Below are 21,720 nucleotides of genomic sequence, written 5' to 3'. Positions count from 1 at the left end.
TAAAAATTTATCATTAATAAATGTTCTGTAAACCTATTTCCATTCATGAATACATTTGTTTGTTTATGTGTGTGTGTGTGTGTGTGTGTGTGTGTTAGAAAGAGAGTGCACATACATATTGAGGAAATGCATAATGAGTGATAGATGATGAGGAAATAATACATGAGCAGTATTTGTAAATGTTTGTGTATGGTTTTGAGATGCAAGTGTCATGTTCAAAATGGATGTTTTACTTTTGCTAGTTTATTAAAAATAGTATGTGTATAAAAAATAAAAAAAAACTTAAGCATTAGTTTCAGTCACATAAGAACCTTCAAAATTTTTATATTTTTTGATGTTTTAAGATCTCTGACACAAAAATGTAGTAAATTTTTATTGCTATTTTATTTACTTGTGTACATATTTGTGTGTTCTGTGTGCATGTTGACCTGTAACTAGTTTTATACATTATATAAAAAATTGTTTACTCTGTGTTCATGAAATAGTTTTTGTATGAGGGATATTGATTCTATTACACTTTTGAAAATATCAAATGAGGGGTTGGAGTTTAGTGGGAGGATGTGGTGTTACAAAAGGGGTTGGAATTAGCAAATGTGTTACTTGTAAATGTATTGCATTCTATCAGACGTAATGTCATTGAAAATAGCATCATTATAAAGATTAGTGGTTTAATTTTCATGAAACCCCAACTACCCCTATAAATTTTTGAAAATTTTCTACTATCTTATTTATAAACTTATTGAAGTATTAGAGTGGAAATGGAAGAATCATGTTTTCTAAATTTACCAGAATAGAAGGTAATTCATTCCTACCATTAAACAAGTTCTGTTCATGACTATAAACTTTAGCATTTAAATTTTATCCTATTGACATGAAATATTTTTTACTACCTTTTTTTTTTTTTTTTAATAATAATATGTTACTTTTTATGCAAGAGGTGTTTTTATATAAAGAGTGTAGTAACTTAGGTACAGTGTAAAATCAAGATATTTATTTAAAAAGTAACCTAAATTGTTATAATTTAAGTCTTTTTTTAAAATTAAATCTTAATAAAAATGGAATTTGTGTTAATTTTTAACCTGTTTGTCAAATTATTACACTACCCAACAAAGAATTTTTTTTAATGTTTCCTTCATTTCAGGAGTAAGATCTTACTAATTATGGGTTGAGAAAAACAAATATGACACAGAAAAATTTTTATTAGCTCTAATTTCTGTGATATACAATAGGTGGAAGTATTTTATTTTAATGGATTAAGAGAAAACAATTTAATTACATATACCAACAACATAAAAAGTCCATTTGACATTCTTTTAATGACAGTTTCATTGTAAGATTTCTTAATTGATGGAAGAACACCTGACAGTCGGTTGAGTCTGAAGAAGAGAATCATGTGGTGGCTTCATGAGATTGTTGTCTTCTGCCTTTCCTCTTTTAAGTGAGTTCCAGAACATCCCTACATACAAACCAGCAGTAATCCGCAAGCATTGCTTTGTTCCAACAGCCCTGATATCTTTGTTCCATTACAGAAATATTCGGATGGAATCTTTCCCCACTTTCATCACTGAGCTCCACAACTAGGAGAAAATGTTCTCCAGCTGTGAGTGGAGAACATGAATTTTAAGGGACATGTTGCATCCGAGCTGATAGTATTTTACAGAAGTACTGTCACCAACTGAAGGTAATTTCATCTCTGTTGCTTAGAAATCCATGAATGACTCCCTTTAAGGTTTCCCAAGTTTCCTCTTCTTTCCCCCTAAAATTCAATCAAACGCAGGATCCTTTACAACTAGTCAAATTTGTGGCCCAACAAAAATACCATCCTAACTTTTGCATCACTTAATGTACGAAATTTGTCTCTTTAAGTACTTAAAAGCCTGTCCTTCTCGGTTCATATTTTTGACTGAATTTTTCATCAAACTCAGCTTTGTATGAAGGGATGGAAGAAGAATATCTTTTGGGTCAACAAGAGGCTCAGCAATGACTTCTTTCTTACTAGAGTTAACATTTCTTGCAGGCTAATCTGTTTGAATATAATGTGATTTCTTATCCCTACTGTCTCACATACATAAAGAGCAGCAGTATTTAGTGTACCCCAGTTGCATTCCTAAGAGTACAGCGATGACTTTTATATCGCCACAGATTTTCTACTTTTGTTCAGCTTGTTTGATTGAAATATTTGATGTCAGTCTAGGAGGATTGCCATGTTTGCGTAAGTCTCCTTCATGTGAACTGCATGATCAACAGGAATAGAAGGAAGACAGTTGATGGTTGCCGTTGTGAAATAATACAGCTTTCAAACTAAGCTTGGAGGAATCTATAAATAGCCTCCTATCAGTTGGATCATGATTCAAATTCAAACATTTCATCAAGCCATTAACATCACAGGAAAAAATAAGATTGTTTTTCTTCTCAAAAAAAAAGAAAGAAGTTCCCTATGATGATGTCTGTATGACCCTGACATCATGTTGGTGAAGATTCCATTGCTGTAGTCTTGATCCTAGAAGTTCTGCCTTCCCCTTCGACAAATCAAGATCTCAAATGAGATCACTCAATTCCGCTTCACACAGTCTGTGCGGTTTATCATCCTTTTTGTCAAAATCAGAGTTGTGGGATGTGCAAGGCTTGTTGGGTTCTTCTTCTTCTTCCACACTGCCTTCATTTTCTACTTCAAGCTCATAATTTTGGGGTGGAGTAGGAACTGATAAATTATCTGAATGTGGAATAGATCGAATAGCAGATGGAAGATTAAGGTATTGAACTGTTCCAAAACAGTTCCAACAGTTTGACTGTTCAAGTCAAACAGAAATAACAGTTATCTGTATGGTTTGTAGCCTCCTCCCAAACCATGGGAACAGCAAAAGCCATAAATAATGTTTTATTTTTCAGCCATTCTCTTAGTATAACTGAACAAGAGTTGGAACATATATGTGGAGCCCATGACTTATCCTGGCCCCCTACCTTCATACCAAAGTAATGCTGATAGGCAGTCTTCACAAGAGGTATTAGATTGTGTTTCTGTGACAAAAATTTTACAAAAATTATTCACTGAATTTACACATTTTCGTGGCATTTTGATTTACCAATTTTTCACTTCAAAAGCACTCAAAAACCAGAAATTCTGATCTAATTACAACACAATGAAACTCACATTCACAGCAACAGTAATAATATTTATAACCTACAAACAGCTGGAGAACATTGTGTTTTGTCATTTAACAGGTGTGACAACTCCAAAAACAAAATTACCGCTAAACTAAAAATTTAGATCTGATAAAAAATGACATGCCATTGTATTTCTAAATCAAGAGTTAATCAGTCATTTTTATGGTGATTTTTTTAATTCAGCAGGTAGAAATACTTAAGAATAAGCTATTTTTGAGCTCAAAACATTTCCATTATTGGCCAGTGTTATAGAACTTCTGTTTTGATAAAGAAATAATTAAGATCATTAAAATAATAATTTTCAATTTTATCAGCAAAGATTAGATTTTATGAAAATTCAAGAAAAGTTCAGTTGTATCATTGTAAGTTACATACTTATTTTAGGCAAAAAAAAGAAAAATTGAATATCTCCTGTCCCTAAGAGATTATACTTTCCACTTAACAGTAATGTTTTTGTTACAGTATATATACTAGCAGGCACTGATTTAACATTACACCTCAAAATATTGATTTAACATAAAACTGTATAACTTCTGTTTTTTGAGAAATCATTTGACTATTTCAATTCTAATCTTACACAGAAAAGTCTGATATTTATTATTTGGTAAACATTTCAGCAAATATTATTTTATTAACATGTAAAATAAGATGTTTAATCAAACAATTTTTTTCATTTTTACTTCTCTGGTTATATTTCTATAGCTGCTGTAGCAGTATGCTATAAAGAAAATGTAAACGACCAAGTATAAGTGAGCAACCACCATTTTGGGTGTAAAGATTTTTGCAATTGTCAACATTTTCAAGATTTTCTTAGTCCAAAAAAGACAAAAAGTTATAGAAATTTCCAGAAGATCAATATGTACTAGTATTTTGATTAATATTTCTGGACTGGCTGAAAATAAATTGTTTGAAAATGAAACAAAAGTTTTTATGCATAAGATATTCATGGTAAATAATTATGAACACGTGAAAAAGATGATGGGTAATTTTCACCATTTTTAATTTTTGACTATTATTATAGTGGTAGTATAAAGTTGAGCTTAAGTACAATGAAAGTACTTATTATGTTTTTAAAATTCCAAAGTTCACATTTAGTAGTAGAGGGATTAAAATTATTTCTAAACAATTTTAGTCTCATACCTCAAACACCCATTGACCACGAAAGTTGTTATTTAGCTATGTATATCCCAACTTCAAGGTGACTGAAGGCTCAAAGGTACACGGTACTCCAGTTTTATTTTTAACTATAATTTTTTAGTTTTGTTGAGTAACACTTGACCCAACCGAGTCTATCGATTGAAGTTACATATAAATAAACTTTTAAGCCTAAAAAACAAGGAGATTGAGTTGGAACCTTTTAAGCCTAAAAAACAAGGAGATTGAGTTAGAACCTTTTAAGCCTAAAAAACAAGGAGATTGAGTTGGAACCTTACATAAAATATCAGTTTTTTTTAAATTTAAACTTCAAGATTAGAAATCCAACTGTGTCTAGTGTTAATGTAAATTAAATGGGAATTTTTTTTAAAAAAGTTACATTGGACTTGACTTATGAACTTTTTTTAATAATTTCTAATATTTTATCTGTTTTATAAGTTGTGGCTGTTATTAAAAATCTTATTTGAGGTAAAAAAAAGAGGAGAGAATGGAGATTAAGACAGGAAATGAAGCTTAAGAGCAGGTGAAGAAATTTCCTTACTGAGGGAACTTTATAACTGATGACCTGACTTACACAGTAGAAATTAAAACAAGACTATCAAGAAGTAAGAAGGCATTTAATAAAACGGAACGACTTCTGTGGAAAGCTAAATTTAGCGTTAAGAGAATAATGAAATGTTTTATTTGGAGTGTGGTGCTCTATGGAGCTGAAACATGGACGGTGAGAAAGGCAGACAGAAAATGAATTGAAGCTTTCGAGATATGTGTGTGATTGGCGCAGAATGATAAATGTCGGATGGCAAGACCATCAAGTAAATGAAGTATTTAGTAGAATCGGAGAGAACAGGAAAATGCTGAATGCGGTTGAATATAGGAAAAAGAATTGGCTAGAATATTGTATGAAAAGGCCTTTATTAGTGGTTGCGATAGAAGGCTTGGTGAACGGAAGGAGAGATTCAAATGACGGTTGGGATTATGGAAAAGAGAAAATATTTGGAAATAAAGAGGTTAGCAAAATATAGAAGAAGGTGGAGAACAGCAGCTGTGACAGGACCTATCCTAATGGCTGAACGCTATGAATGAATTTGAGGTAGCTCAAGTTTACTGTAAGTATTATTTATAATTTTGATGACTAAAATGTCATTCGGTCAAAGGTTTCAACCGAATACCAAATTTGTTTGCTAAGAATTTTGATTGTTTTTCAAATATAGTTTTTATTACCGCATAGATTTTAAGATAAAAATGTCATTTGTGAGGGTGGTCAAATCAGATCCAAACTATTTTACTAAAGATTCTGATATTTTTCATAATTGTGGGTTGAATTTGCTTCCTCTTTGGAAGCAAATAAAAAGGTTGGTACCCTTTTTATCTGGTAAGCCAAACCAGAAAAAACACTTTTTCAATATTATTAATGATAATATTCACATACTTATTTTTATTTAATAAAGTTAATAACTTCACGGCGTTAAATATTCTTTGATTTTTTTTCATTAAGAAAAACAAATAATAATACTTATAATTTTTATTTAAGATTGAATACATGTTACCTAACTACCTAATTTTGTTTAATAATTTAATTTTAAATTTTTGTTGAAAATAAGGGACAAGGCTGGAAAAGTTTTGCAATCTGTTTTACCTGATTTTTTTTTTGTTTTATTTATCATAACTGACACTATATAAAAAAAATATGAAAAAGTGTTTATACTAGGTTATTTATTTTATGGTTTTAATTGAAAAATAAAGTTAAATGCAAAAAAATATTAGTCTTTATTGAGGTTTACAATCGATATTCTTGTTATTAAAATAATATTATTGATTCATTTAATCTATTAGGAAGTGAAAATATGTTTAGTAATTCACTTATTTTATTTTTGGTTATATAATGTAAAGTTAATAGAAAAGAATGTGATGCATTTAGTAAGCTATAAATAAATATAGCTTATACAAGTAGTAATAATAAAGATTTGTTACAGCCAAACAATATAACCTTTCGTATTATTTCTGATCTTTGATTATATAAATAAATCCTTTCTCTTTATAATTATTGTACATTAAAGAAAAAATTAAAGAATTAAATTAAAATTGCGCATGTAAGAAGAAAAGAAGAAATATTTAGGGTAATAACTGAATTGTTTGTAATTAATTTTTATGAAATATGCATTGTTTTTTTTTTAAATAACCATTTAGACTACTACATTTAACATATATTTATGTATGTGTGTGTGTGATTTTACTATAAAAAAGGAAATTATGTCGTGTCAAGAGGACAATATATCTATGGTATAATTATATTGAATATAAATGAACAAATTACACCACAGATTATGAATAATAATAAACGTTCATTGCTTTCAACGTTTTAAAATTTATTATAATTTATTTTTCAGCATAATATAAAAAAAAATTAAATTTTTTTTTAAGATTACTTTTTACAATATAACATTATCATTATTGTTATCTGTTGTTCTTCCAAAGACGATTTTCACCAAAAAATAATTTCTGATGTTTATCAGCGTTTTGCATGAACCTGTAAAAAGTCTGCAATTCCACATTCATTTTTGATTCTGGAAGCGTTAAATGCATCCCCGAGATGACGAGCAAAATGACGATTAAAAGCTAAAAGCACTTTCTAGTTCAGCTCTACCTAATCCATTGTCGAGATTAGGTAGTTCCGAAGCTGTAATTTACCGATGGTGTACAGCAAAGGTATTAATTGGTTGTACCTTATAGTGACCGCATTAACTGAGACTTAATGATGTTTGACTCTAAGAAAGAAACATAACAGTTGGTGGTTGACCCGCAGTCTGCGCCGGGAAATGTTTTTCTTTTTCTTGAATTACGTTTTCCACCTTTCTAAAATTAAGGCGTAATCGATTTGGTTGCGATATCTGGCGTACGGTTAGAACCACGTAAACAGCCTACGAGGATACTGCCGAAATTTTGTATCGGTTATTTGAACTATCTTCTCTTGACAGAATTGGATGGCGTTCATCGCCATCGTTTCTTTCGCCAAGACCAAAGCTACCGTGCACTGTTATAGCCGTTTCTTTACCGCCTACCTTTGCATTAAAGTCGTCTTGCACGATTATAATTTCTTTCAACGGTAGCGAGCTATAGCATGAGGCAAGTCGATTATCAAACTCTTTTATTTCTTCATCGGCTTCTGATTTTGGAGCATATAACTGAATTATATTGAGCTTCACCGATTTGTGTTTAATATCATCAGAGTGATTCTGTCGCTAGCCAGCCGGTCTTTATTTATGTACTGCATCTTTTCATTCCCTCGATATTTTGAATGCCACACCGCTGCTTGATTGTTCTGATTTTCCTGACAAATACACCGCATATCTTTCTGATTTACAGGAGTAGCCGTTGTCTTTTCAATGTGTCACCGCTGGTGCCGATACTAAAATCTGGATTCTTTGACATTCTTTCTCGAAAATTGCAAGCTCGCCGACTTTCATTAAGACTTTTTGTTCCGGCTTGCAATTTTGTGTACTCTTCCGTTGAAAGTAGCCGAATTCCTTCTCGCAGTTGTCCGCTCCTGGAGATCCGATCGGGGGACTTGAAACGTATATTGAGAACTCATTAATAACATCCCCGTACCCTTTTTCCACTATTAATATCATTTTGAGATCGTACTGGTCCATAAGAAAAATTTCTGCCAAAAAATCATCGAATCAAAAAGTATGTGTAGATGAAAAAATATGTGTGAACATTTTCAGTCGGTTGACGTCAGAAAATCTTTCGTCATATACCTAATCTTTTCCGTAAACTAGTACTCGACCTTCCGATGTGTTCTTTATTAAATTTTTATGAGCTGGAGCCAGTTAAAATTAAGATTTATACTATCCTGTTTTTTCATCTGTATATTATGCTGCCGTTTAGTGTTTAATATCCCTTTGTAGGAGTGTTAAATTCGTTTCTGTATTCTGTTATCGCTTCCATATCGTAATCTAAATTAAATTCTTTAATAATCCACCCGTTCGTTAGATTGTTTGTTTTATTACTACAAAAGATCAGGCTATGTTCTATCGATAGGTTTTGAATTTTATCCTGTACGTAGTTCAAAATTTGAAGATTTAAACTCCCTGTTTCTTCTGGTTATTGGTTTCGGCGCGCTCTGTATTTGTGCACATCTACTCTTATTTGTTGTGTACATTTTAAACTGAGGTGTGTAAACAAAAGCTGACTGTCTCGAACGCTACCGATAATGAATGTAATTTGGTATTTTATCCTCGCTTCTTAAATCGGGATTTTTATTTTTTTACATAAACCGAATGTTTTACAAAATTCAAAATACTACAAGAAAGTTTTGGAATGGTCGAGGCGTATGTAGATGGGTTGCTTAATGTGCGGGGAGTATACGCGTATGTGGTGTTACCTAGGCAACGTATATATTTAAATAAAGGGCGTATGCGTCGTATGTGATGCGCTAATTGCAATATTGAATATACACTGCATTCTCTCGTCACATTACGACGTCAAAACTAATTACAGTTTGAGGCTGATTATCTGAAATCCGATTTTATGAATGTCCAACTATCCGAACCGCTTGCATCCGTACTAAGCAATGTTAAAAAAGATTAGTACACTATTTAGTAAATTTAAGATACTATTCAAAAAAAAAAACAAATAAAAAGACATTTTGCTTCAACAAGAAATGAATTTTTATCGATCTATATTTTTAATGGGTTTTTAAAGTAACTTTATATATCTCGTAGCACAAAACATACGTAAATTTATCCTCGTTTTAAATTAATTATAAAATTCATTTCTGAAATGATTGATGGAAACACATTAATCGGTCAAGCATTGAATTGTAATATAATGATCAACGTCCAAGGCCGTTGACGAAAAGCTGATGAATGTTTGTCTGTTGATATCTACTGGATGGAGCGATAAAAAAAATACAATTCTAGGCAGATTCTTTGTTTAAAACGATTACGTGCTAATAAACTATCGACGTTAAATGAAAAATAAATTTAAAATGTTTTTAAACTGGACATAATGTTTTTAAAGATACGTTTTAATTATTGATTGTCACTAAGTGTTATTCTATTAAATGTAACTTTTCCATTTTTTTGTAATTTTTAAGAAATGATATTTTTTTATAACGCACAATTAACTCTATTTCTCATGTTTTTTGTAAGTTTTTAAATAATGTTTTTTTTTTATAAAACAATAGGGTAAAAGTATATCTTTATTTCGTTTGGATAAATTTTATAAATTCTAATTCTTTTATTTAATTTCTACCGGTTGGATTTTACGTACGTATTACTGCATCCGTTTTTTCTTTTTTATTACATTCATATTATCTCAATACTTTTTAACGTTACTGAAATCCATTTATTTTTTAAATTTTCGTTTTCTGTTAAGTGTGATATACCCTTTAACATTAGAATTAAATAGCCAGTGCGTACGATAAACCTTTTTTTAATTTCTCATTTATCCGGATTCCGATTTGCAAAGATCGATCTGGTTATAGTCAGTGTATGTATATTATGAGATCTTTCTTGTTATTCTGCCACCCGTTCTTAAATTTTCTTCTTTTATTAATAAGAAACCGTTCTTATTGGTCAAGGCTCAATATCGATGAGGAGATGTTCAAGGACATGAATAAGGAGCTCAAGCGTTCAAGGAGGTTATATTAATAATATAATATCCTTAAGCGCGGTATTATACATATCTTCGTATTGATAAGCAAGCTTGTCCTAAGATTGGTTTTATTTTCACATTACGTTCGCGTTCCATACAAAACTAGCGCCAAATGGTTTTTGGACTATTTAATGGTTTTGTTTATTCCAGTTGTCCCTGTAGTCTCGATTAATGTAAAGAGATAACCTATTTTTACGAAATTTGAAAAATTAACTTATTTTAGCTAAACGTAAAGCTTTATAGACGATTGAAATCTCGGGTAGGTTTCTCCGATGAAAAATACATTTATAACATTACTTCTTCTGGATGTACAAAAAATTATAGTCGCTTTCCTTCTGATAAAACGCTTTTTAGTTTACAACTTCAAGATAAATTTACCGATTAATTTCAAGAAATAAAACTAAAAAAAGTGTAATTGCGAATTTAGAGAAACATTTTTTTAACAATTCTTACAAAGTATTTTTTATTCGCATTTAGGGTTAAGGGATAAGGCGGGTTAAGGGTTAAGGGAAGGACGAAAAAGAATTTTTTGTAGTATGCGGTAAAAAAACGTTACCTCATCAGGAATCAAACTCAGAACCTCTGGATGATAGGAAACGTTACCGCTCCGTCAAAGAGATAAGCGTGTTAGTTTTTAAAACTATTTTTTTTTCGTGGAAGATTATTAATATTTATTGAAGATAATTAAATGTAACACTTTTTTGTTTAAACTGTTTTTTTTTTTGTTTTTTTAGAAATTATTACCGATCCAGCTGTTTTTTTATAATTAATTACCATATAAGCACGAAGCTTGGTGCAGTAAGATTATGAAATGAAAATTTTTCAGCGTATGAAAAATGCCAAGCCCAACCCCGGATTCGAACCCGAGACCTTCAGGTAAAAGGTGGAGACGCTACCACTCTACTATGGAGTTCGCTAAAATTTTTGTCTAACATAAAACTTTTTAATAGTGTTTAATTCACTTGAATTTTTTAATTAAATATCGTGAGAGCTAATAAATAAAACAAAAAGTAGAACCGTTATAATAACAAAGGTAGAAATAGATGATCTATAATAAATTTACTGATTTATTTTGTTAATATTTTAAAAATTAGTAGAGTTTAAATCGCGGCACATATTGTCAAGATGGTAGGAAGCCCGGTTTGAGATTTAAAAGCTTTTCCTACAAAGTTCTTTTCCCTTAATTCAGACTAAGTTTGAATGTTGAAACGCGATTGTCAACACGATTCATTACTTTTAATTTTCTTAAGTGAAATTTAGTTTAAATAATTATACTCGTTTTTAAACCTTTCATCCGAATTTTACATCTTCGAGTCCCGATCGGGCGTATGATTTTTCACACGCTACAAAATTCGTGTTACCATTCACATCATTATAAGTATTATTGAGAGCCAGTCTGTTTTTTTAAGTTTTAATAAACGAGTAATGATTTCATTCTATTAAATATTTTTGTTTTAAAACAAAATTTTATTTTACTTACCACTGAACCGCCGCCGCCTCCTCCACCGCCACTGGAATTACTAAGTCCAAGAATATCGCCAAGACCACTGCCGCCGCCACCAGCGCTAGACGCATCGCCACCTCCGGATGATCCACCCTGAAATAAATAGTAAAAAAAACTGTTAAAAGAGTAGAAAAAACGACATTTTTCTTTCAGTAATACTGAATTTAATAGAATATTAGGGGACAAATTATAACTATAAAATGTATTTATTTCGTAAGTATTCGAAGGTAAAGAGCTAAAAATTCGTGTAATTTTAGTTAAAGTGCGCGTAATTAAATAATCTAAAATTACAATAAATTAAATAAATAATTTAAGATAATGTAATGGAAATATGGGAAATAATTTAACCTATAAGTCCGGTGATCTTATCAGCCGTTCTATTACGCAGGATCTATCATCCAGAAAAAAATTGTATTTAAAATCTGGCGAAATTGATAATCGGAATAAGATGGTACTTTACCGCTTTGAAAGTACACAGTTTTGAAAATCACGGCGAAAAATGTATTGAATTTCTTAAATCGTTTTATTTTGAAGCGTAAATTAATTTAAATTTCAATCGATAAAAAGTGGCTCTCTTCCTCGTTTATCGACGTAATATTACTTGGCTATATATATCTCGTAAATCATTATGGATTTACGAGAGGTTATCTCTAAAGTAAAGACAGTTTCATTGTAAAAAAAAAAAATATTCTGAAAATTTATAAATATTTTTTGTTTCTCTTAAAATACATATCTTATACTACTTTTCTATATAATCGCCACATGAATTAAGATATTATCGTAGCGATACACCAGCTTCAATCTACCCTCATCGTATTCTTCTGCCGCCAGTCCATTTAGCCTCTGATTAACAGCATTTTTAAGTTCATCGTCGCCCGCGAATCGCTTACCGCTCAAAAATTCTTTCGATTCCCCAAACAAATGATAATCAGAAGGAGCTAAGTCCGGACTATATGGTGGGTGTTCGTAAATTTCCCAACCAAATGTTTTCTTTAAATCACGTGTCGGACCTGCAACATGTGGACGTGTATTATCGTGCAGCAGGACGATGCCGTCGGTCAGCCGCCCACGTAGCCGTTTTTGAATGGCGTGCGGTAACTTAACGTAGAATTTTTCAGTAGGCTTCTGCATTTATAGTCGTTCCACGCGGCATGAAATCAATCGTGGCTGTGGCTTGATCTTTGTCGGTCTGGTTGGTGATTGTGAATGACGCCATTCACTTGACTTCCGTTTCTGTCTGGCGTGTAATACGAAATCCGTGTTTCATCGCCGGTAACAATCGAATTAAGGAACTCATCGCCTTTTTCTGTGTAGCGCATCAAAAATTCCAAAGCAGATCCCCTTCAGATTTTTTTGTAACGTTTCGTTAAGACGTGAGACACCCGACGTGCACAAACATTTCTGAAGCCTAAACGGTCGTGAACAATGCGACCGATAACAAGTCCTTGGTGATTATCGATGGCCTCCCCGAACGTTTTTCATCGTGCACATTAATTCTGTTATTTCTAAAGCTCTCAAACCATTTTAGGATGTTTGTTTCATTCATTATATTACGAGTATCACCGTACACAGAAACAAAATGTCTGTGAATTTAAGCCGGCTTAACGTTTTGAGGTTTAAAAAACGTATGACTCCACGTATTTCACAGTCGGCGGCAACATCGATTTTCCGATTAATTTTATAACGTAATAACTCACACGTAATCAAAGATATTACAACGCGAGAACTTACAGACAATGCAGTGTGTACATTACTAGCGTGGCCGTGAACGACACAGGTTCGCCGATCTTAAGGAGGTAAATTTCCCAGCGGTCTTTACTTTAGAGATATTCCTCGTACATCTGATAATGTAGTCGTTTATGAAAAATTACCGTTTATCATGAACACAGCCTCATTGCTAAGCTAAAGATTACCTTATTTAACAAAAATTTGTACGTTAATTAACGGTAACCATCGTTGTTCAGAAACATCGACTGTACGGTCAAAATGGTGTTCATCAAGTTCTTTAACTAACTGAACTTTTGAAGGGCTTAAGTTTCTTTTTTCAATATTACCAATACCTGACGTCGGTTTATTTTATGTCGCTCCTGTGTGAATCGTAACATTACAATTTTTTCCAGAGTATTAAACAAATTTAGCATAAAAAATTCCATACAGTTTCTCGGAGTTGATCAGTATTCTGTTGGGAAAATAGTACTTTGAAAATCGAATGGATTTATTTCCTCCATTTCTTCACACTTCCTGTTAAGGAGGTTTTAAAATAAGGCATTTCACGGCAGGTGTTAGGTTAAAATACGATAGATTTCAATACTTTCCGATATTTAAACGTATTGTATTAATGTAGCGGTTAGCTCCTACAAACCCGCTGTGGCTTGATTACACATCTTGGTGAAAAGGTCGGGTCATCGATCAACATCCTAAAGTTTTTTCATCTGCATGTGAAACAGCATGTAATATAGAAGAAAAATTATTATTATTATTTTTTAGTGCAAAAGTCTAAGTTTGTATATAATCGATAAAATAATCAAAAGGGACAATCAAATTCGGAATTTACACTTTAAATCCTGGATTCGGGGTTATACGTTACTGAATGTTTACCCTTGTTCAACCGGTTAATTTATTGAAATTGTCTAGCCGCTTATATTATGGAGTTTTGGAATAAAATCTTCCTGTTATACGTAAAGTGGGAAATTATATATATTTATTTTGTATTATCGTTTTTAAATTTTACACAAAAAAATTTTTTTTTACTTTCCGGGCAATTATACATATAAGGGTGTAATATACCAGTATACAGTATAGTATAAGGGAACTTATACCGTAAAAGGGAGGTATGCTTATCGTGCATATTTTTAATCTCGGGGGTTTTTGAAGATCATGACTTCTAACCGAAAAACGACACTATTTTAGCAACGAAAGGTTCCGTAAGATTGTTTCTGTGTTTATTGGTCTGTATTTTGCTTGATATCTCCAGACCGGGTGAACCGATTCGGGTTAAATTTGACAGGATAATTCCTATATATGAGACATTAATCCCGTTTATCTTCGGTCGTAAGCGGTTAAAGAGGAAGGGAGATATGGAACTTAAACTTAGAGATCCCATATTTCGATATTTCGCTCGAAGATAGGTAAATTGTTATCACATATATTAATGCCCCTTAGATAGGTAAGATACTTTATAATAGTGTCGGTCTTATTTAATTCCCCGAAAAGGGGTTCGAAAGAAAAAAAAAGTTCTCTCTATGTCTTTCTGGATTTAAAGATACACTCTTGAACTAATTTTAATTAAACGATTCCATTATATTAGCTTATTATCTTGGTTATTTACTCAGGCTGTTTCAGTCAATGGTGAGCGGTTATAAGCCTAATTACTTTTGCTATTACCTGTTTTGTTTATTACCTGCCGAATGGATTAACCGATTCTTATGAAATTTTGCACGATGATTTTGTGAACAAAGGTCATCTGCTCAATGATGCCGCTTAATATCGCTTACAATTAGTCAAGGAGGCGGGGAGGTACGACCGCTATCTCAAAACTTTCCTCAGAGTAGAATAATTTTTTTTATATAGTTCTTTACTTGCGTACTTTAATGTTCCACTTAATTTTACTCCTAAGTACTAGAATATCGAGAGAGACTCCCTCGGTTACAGTTTGATATTGTTTTATATAAATATAACACTCATAAATAGTATACTTACACCACTGCTACTTCCCAGTAACGGTCCAACAAGATTCAATATCGATCCGGAATCTGATCCGCCGGCTGAACTTCCAGAAGCATCACCTCCACCCTGATATACACCACAATATAAACTACTGTTTACTAAATTACTATACACAACTAATATCGATTGATTAAGGACAAAATACGTGATAGATACGCTATTAATTCTGTGCAAAACATAAATAAAGTGAATATATGTACAAAAATTTATAAAATTCGACTATTTAAATACTTCTTTTTATATAAACATAGCATAACATAATTATTATCGGACAATAAGCTACACGTAAAAACAAACCAAACTATATTTCATTCAGGAACGCTCTATTCGATAAGGCTTGCTGAGGTATCGGGTACCAGAACTGAATGTATTCTTCGAACGGAGGATTATGTTCCTTTCTAACAGATAAAGGAAGTAGTGTAGAATTGAATTCTTATTGATTCTAGATACATTAACGATTTTAGGCGGCAATAAATATTACTTATGTAGTGGAACGCCGATTATTCGAATTGATCTATGCCAAGGTGAATCCGACAATAAAAAGTCTGGTTAATTGAAAAAAAAAAGGTTTATCGTAATTCTAATGTTTAATGGGTGTGGCTTAATAAAAAGACGAAAGTATAAAAAAAATAAATGCATTTCAGTAAAATCAAAAATATACTCGGAACTTCCGTACAGTTTAATAAACAACAGATAAGTAATTAGTTATAAAAAAAAAAAAACACATAAGTAGAAATTTGCTAATAAAAGAATCAGAATTTATAAACATTATTAGAAAATAATAAAAATTTACGACCGTACTATTTAATAAAATAATTTCGTTAAAAAGGTTATTAAAAATAACTTTAAAAAGACGTATGAAGAGAAATTGAGTTAAATTATTTTGTTATAAAAAATATATTTCTTAAAAATTAAAAAAAAAAAAAATCGAAAAACTGTCAGTACTTTTAATAGAATAATTAGCGATAATCGATTATCAAAACATATCTTTAAAAACACACTGTTCATCCTTAAAAAATCTGTAATTGGTAGTCGCTTTAATTTTGATCGTTTATCAGCTGCAAGATCACTTGATCATTTTAAACAAAGAAACTGTATGGAATCGTATTCTTTTTATCTCAGTCCATAGCAGTAGACAAATATTCATGAGCTTTTCGTGGAATGGTCGTGGGGTGCATCATTACACCGCTGTCCGTACTTGACGTATTAATGCGTTTTCATCGATCTTCAAAAATTTTAATTTTATAATTAGTTTAACGATAGGCCTAAGTTTACGTATATTTTGTACTATGTGAATTATAATAAAAATCTAGTAAAAACAAAAATTAAAAAAAATAAATTTACTTCCGGTTAAAGAAAAAGCTTTATTTGAGTAGTACTTAAGTTTCTTATTTTCCCGCCTAGCGCTATAGCTATAGAAGGGAAAGCATGGTAATCGTTCCGATTTGGGCATATCCGGGTTTCACCGGATCTTTACATTTTTGACTTCTAAGGAACCCAAACAACCGGTTGGAAGTTTTCCGGATGTTCGTATATACGCGTGTGTGTGTTCGTGTTAGATGGCGCACCCTAAATCATCTTATATCTCCAGAACTACTCGACCGATTTTGACCAAACTTGGTCAGATTACTTCTGTATATGAGGCATTGATGCCATTAAATTTTCCACTTAAAAGGTCAACTTAGAGCAAGGTCACCCTCAGTATCGCGAGATTTCGCCTAATTAAGGTCTTATTTTTCTCAGGCACATTTGTTAACAATTAAAAAAAAAATACTTTCCAAAACTGTTTTTTTTTTTAAAACGCACCCCTACCCACAAAAATGCTCTAAATAACCTAGCGGCTTACTAGATATATTGTGTTATTGGTACCCTCTCTCACCACAAGGAGCGCTAATGTAGCACTGACACGTACAGCTGTTATTGTCATCATCTATGTTGTAACGTCACGGGTGAGCGTTAGAATAAAATAAATGAATAATATTTAAAGTGGCTACTAGTACCGCTACACCCGCGCGAATGAAATACGGTATACGTGCACGCTTTAGTTAGAATTACTGAATTAAATAAAACAAAAATATATTTAAAAAAAACGATAAATATTTTAAATTAAACGTTTGAGTGTGCATCAGAAAAAATCTCGTGGCGGGAAAGTCCTACAACTGTGTTGTCAGCTTTTTTAAATAGTGTAATAATTTTTTTTAAATTGCCTAGTGCGGATGTAAGCAGTCCTCATAGTTGTATATCGGAAAATCGGAGTTTTGATAATCGGCGTTCCACTGTACTTGTTTTTAATAAATATAGAAGTAGAAATCCGAGTTATTTGTACTGGGATCTTCTGTATACCGGAACAGTTTAGTTAGCTAAATGTATGACTATTCAATAGATGATGATGATGAAGAAAAGGTGTTTTGTTCTGTGAGTAAATCTGTTAAGCTTAATTAAAAAAGAGCGGTATTAATTTTATCGAGGACTGTAAATTTAAAATGACGAAACAACATCTTTCCTTCACAATTACGTTGCGGAATGTAAATTATATACGCAATATCTTGAATAGTTTTATTTTTTATTCTTACATTACGGTTCAAATCACAAGTAAATATTCAGCTCTACGAATAATGAATATTTTAAGCATATAAATGATAGATTAACATGCGTTTTATGAAATACATTAATCGATGCGTACCCTCCAATAGTCATAAAAAAAAGCATAAATGTTTATCGAGTAAAATCTATGAAACATAATTATGTAGTCGACATATCCGCATTCACCAAAGCAATTTAACTTCTTGATTACATAACGAGTCTTATACCGACTGATAGTTGTAAAATATTTATGAAATTTACAGTCTTTTGTACAATATTGTACAGTTACATACTAAAAACTCTTCATGCATACATAAATAATTTATACTTACCTCTAATAATATTGCGTACAGTATTATTATTATTATACAAAACAATATGCAATTAGATATTTTCTATACAATATGCATGTTTGTTGTTTTAATATAATATGCATTATTATAAATAAATAATTTACAAATATATAATCAATTTATTGTGCAAAACGCATAACATAAAAAGAAATAAAATAAAGAAAAAAGCCATAAGTACTACTGTTAATATTTTTTACAAATCCACTACCTGCAAATATTTACACTTATAAATAATATTAAAAAAATGTTTAAAAACTTGCTTTATACTTTTTAGTCGTACTTTAATCAAATTATCTTCATGCATGAGTTTAATTAGTAGGTTAATTTGGATTTCAAAAGATAACATCATGTATTAAAATTTCTAATATATTTACAAAATATCAAACATTTACTATACAAAGTAACGAAATAGTGAAGTTTTTATTTAATTTACTTATCACAATTTTCGACAAACGTTTTTATAAAAGATCTTTCATTCGATCCATCTCTGATAATGCATAATTATTGCAAAGTTTTATTGCGACCAAAAAAACCCCGCATGGCCGGTTTGCAGATTTTGAAAATTTTTACACTCGCACAATTAATTTACTCCCGTACGGGGGGATGTTTGCAAAAATAATAGCTGAATATTGTATTGTTATCCGACTTCAGTAACTGTGCAAAATTTCATCGATCGGCAATGTCCTTAATGTTCAATTAAGGATGCAAGATTTGAGGACAAACATGAAACAAAAAAAAATTGTGAGTTAAAGAAAATAAAATAAAAATATAAATATAAAATTGTAAATAATTTATTTTTATAGTCGTATTAACAATTAAAATCATAGCGATTGAAATGTAATTGTAAATCAATCGGTAAACGTGTAGCCTTTGGACAGACTGAGGCACCATTCCTGAGACATGTGATTAATTGAACCCTAACTACCAAATAACACCTATATCTACGATCTAGTATTCAAATCCGAATCTCCTTTATTAGGGTTTGAACCGTAGAACATTCGACTTCGAATGAAGTAATTTATGATTACCAATCCGATGGGTTATAATAACATTTGTTATAAATTTGAAAATGTATATTACATTTGTGGCCGTTTTTTTTTTTTTTTTAAGTGAGCAAGGATTATCATTAAAACAAAATAATTTAAGCGTAAAATTGTATAATGCTTATATTACTTTACCGGGTTGTAAAAAAAACATCCCCTGCTTCAGAGGATGAGATGAATGACAAGTAGCGCGTGAAAATGCCACACCTGACCGGGATTCGAACACGGGAACTCCGGATGAAATTACGAGACGCTACCGTTCTCGCCACGGAGGCCAACCGACACACATAAGTAGTAGGTAGATCTGGACGGCAAGTGTTATAAACTACTTACAACAATGCATTTGCGTTTTTCTGTTAATTTTGATGCTACACAAATAGATAATATGATGGCAGAGTTATTTTTGTGAGTTTACGAATTTTTCTTTAATTTTTTTCTTACGTTTGAAATTAGCGATTGCATAACAAAGTGGCATATCATTTTATCTTTGTATGTGCAGTGAATTATAAAACAAGATTTATTAATAATCAATGGTTTTTAACGAATAAAATTTTGTGGCTAAATTACATTTCGAAAAAAGTGTTCTGCACACTTAATTATACTGAAATTGAATTTTGCGTAAGAAAATCCTTCTTTGCTTCGTTGTTACTATAACTCTCAGCGTTCATTAATTCAATTGATATTTATACAGAGTGTCTCACGAAGAAACCGAAAATTATAATATAGTATTTTTCTGTACGTTTCGCTCTGTTCAGTATTTAATAAAAGTAAAGTTTCTTAAATTCTGTTTAAATTACAGGTGGTATTTCTTAAATAGATTTTCTACAAATTTTTTTTTTGTTTATCGGAAATTTGAGGAAGTTATTGTACGTCAGGTCTAAAGAACTGCTTTTTACGATAACAATTTCTGATTTTTCAGTAATTTTCGAAAATAATTTCTAGAAATTAAGTTCTGGAATATGTTTTATTCAATTTTTAGGTCAAAAACCAGTGAAGTTATCAAATTTACTCCTCAAATTTAATTCTAAGAATTTCAGTATAGCTTCATTTTACACCTGGAGAAACGAAAAAAAAATCTTTGGTCAACTATATATAAAAAACAAATCGTTTCTAAATGCGAGTTTATATTATTATTTTTTATTTTTACTTGTAAAAGATGTCCTGAAATTCTTTTTGTTTCTTCATGAGACACTCTGTATAATTTTTTTTTTTTTTTGCATAAAATTGGGATCTTTTATATTGCAGCCCCTCCAGTTCTTTAATGCAATTATTATTGATAAAAAGCATAGCTCTATTTCAATTAACACTATTTATTACCGAAGCGTATTAGCATTTAATATTATAAAATATAATATTAACTATAATGTGAATGTTTTATTGCCTAAAGGTTGTAGATAATTTTGAACGATTTATTTAATTACAACTATATAATATTGAAATATGATGACGTAATACACATAATAACGGCAGCTTATTTGGCAGAATTTTAGAAAATGTAGGCATTTTGAGTAGAATAAAAATTAAAACGATATTACGGTTTCATAAGTATATAATTGTTAGTACTGTGAATTATCAATAAATTAAAAGTAAATTTATTTTGCGAACGAATGGGATTTTTAATTTTAACCGGCCGTTTAATTAATAATTAAAGAACTATAACACTTGAAAAAGTAAATGCCGATTCTTTTAAAAAGTTAAATACGTTAAAAATATGACACAATGCCGAAATAAAAAGAGAGAGTATCACAAGAAATTACTAGAACAGATTGAGGAAGACTTCCATAAAAATAATACAAGACAATACTACAAAAACTTTAAAGTGAAGAACACTACATTTAATGCCCCAACACTAATGTTAAGAAATTCAGAAGGAAATCTGGCACACACAGATAAAGAAAATGCCAACATCATGCGAGAAAGCTTTAGAAAACTTCTGAATTGTGAAGAACCAAAAGAACTTAAATAAACACAAATACCCAGATTAAAACACCAAGAGAAAACATCCTTCCACCAACATTAGCAGAAGTAAAGATAGCTTTACTTCTGCTAATGATATCTTTACTTGCCCTTTCAACAAGAAAGTGCAAGAAGATCTGAAACCCTTAGAAATTATTGGCAAAAAGAAAAGCTGAAAAACAACAAATCAGCAAGAAAAGAAAGAACTTGCCAAAAAAAAAAAAAAGAACTAAAGTGATCCATTATGGTCTTAAAAGTAAAAAAAAAAGCCGTTGAAAAGACCCTAAAATTGAATTAAACGAATAGTATATCGCAGTAATTTGTCATGTGTTGTTTCACTCCTGATACGGATTAGTAACTGTAACAACCAACCCGTAACCCGTTGTTGAAGGAAAGTAATTAATCTTTTCCACCGATATTTTAACTAGGATTTATAAAATATTAGTCTTAATAATAAAAGAGTTGCATTTTGTGTAGTTTGAAGTGCATCGGGGTTCTGGTTGTGCTCCTATCCGGTTGGTTTGTAATATACTCATCATTGACAACTTCCAATCGTTATAGTAATTGCTAAATATTA

At 31.1% G+C, this 21,720-nt stretch overlaps 1 protein-coding gene across 3 annotated transcripts in view; it reads right to left on the bottom strand.

The window, feature by feature from the left end:
• The window catches only part of LOC142320111 (uncharacterized), a 470,415-nt gene that overhangs the window by 12,600 nt on the left and 436,095 nt on the right, over window positions 1-21,720 (bottom strand). For all 3 annotated transcript variants that reach the window (XM_075357791.1, XM_075357793.1, XM_075357792.1), the window contains 2 exons: window positions 15,182-15,274; window positions 11,459-11,575 (listed from right to left, as the gene is read on the bottom strand). In XM_075357791.1, the coding sequence (XP_075213906.1) occupies window positions 11,459-11,575; window positions 15,182-15,274 (210 nt within the window). The remainder of the gene's footprint in view (window positions 1-11,458; window positions 11,576-15,181; window positions 15,275-21,720) is intronic.

The sequence above is a fragment of the Lycorma delicatula genome, chromosome 2, assembly GCF_047948215.1.
Source record: "Lycorma delicatula isolate Av1 chromosome 2, ASM4794821v1, whole genome shotgun sequence".
NCBI classification, from domain to species: Eukaryota; Metazoa; Arthropoda; class Insecta; order Hemiptera; family Fulgoridae; genus Lycorma; species Lycorma delicatula.
Note: the sequence above shows the minus strand (reverse complement) of the source record. Positions and strands in the feature narration are given on the sequence as shown.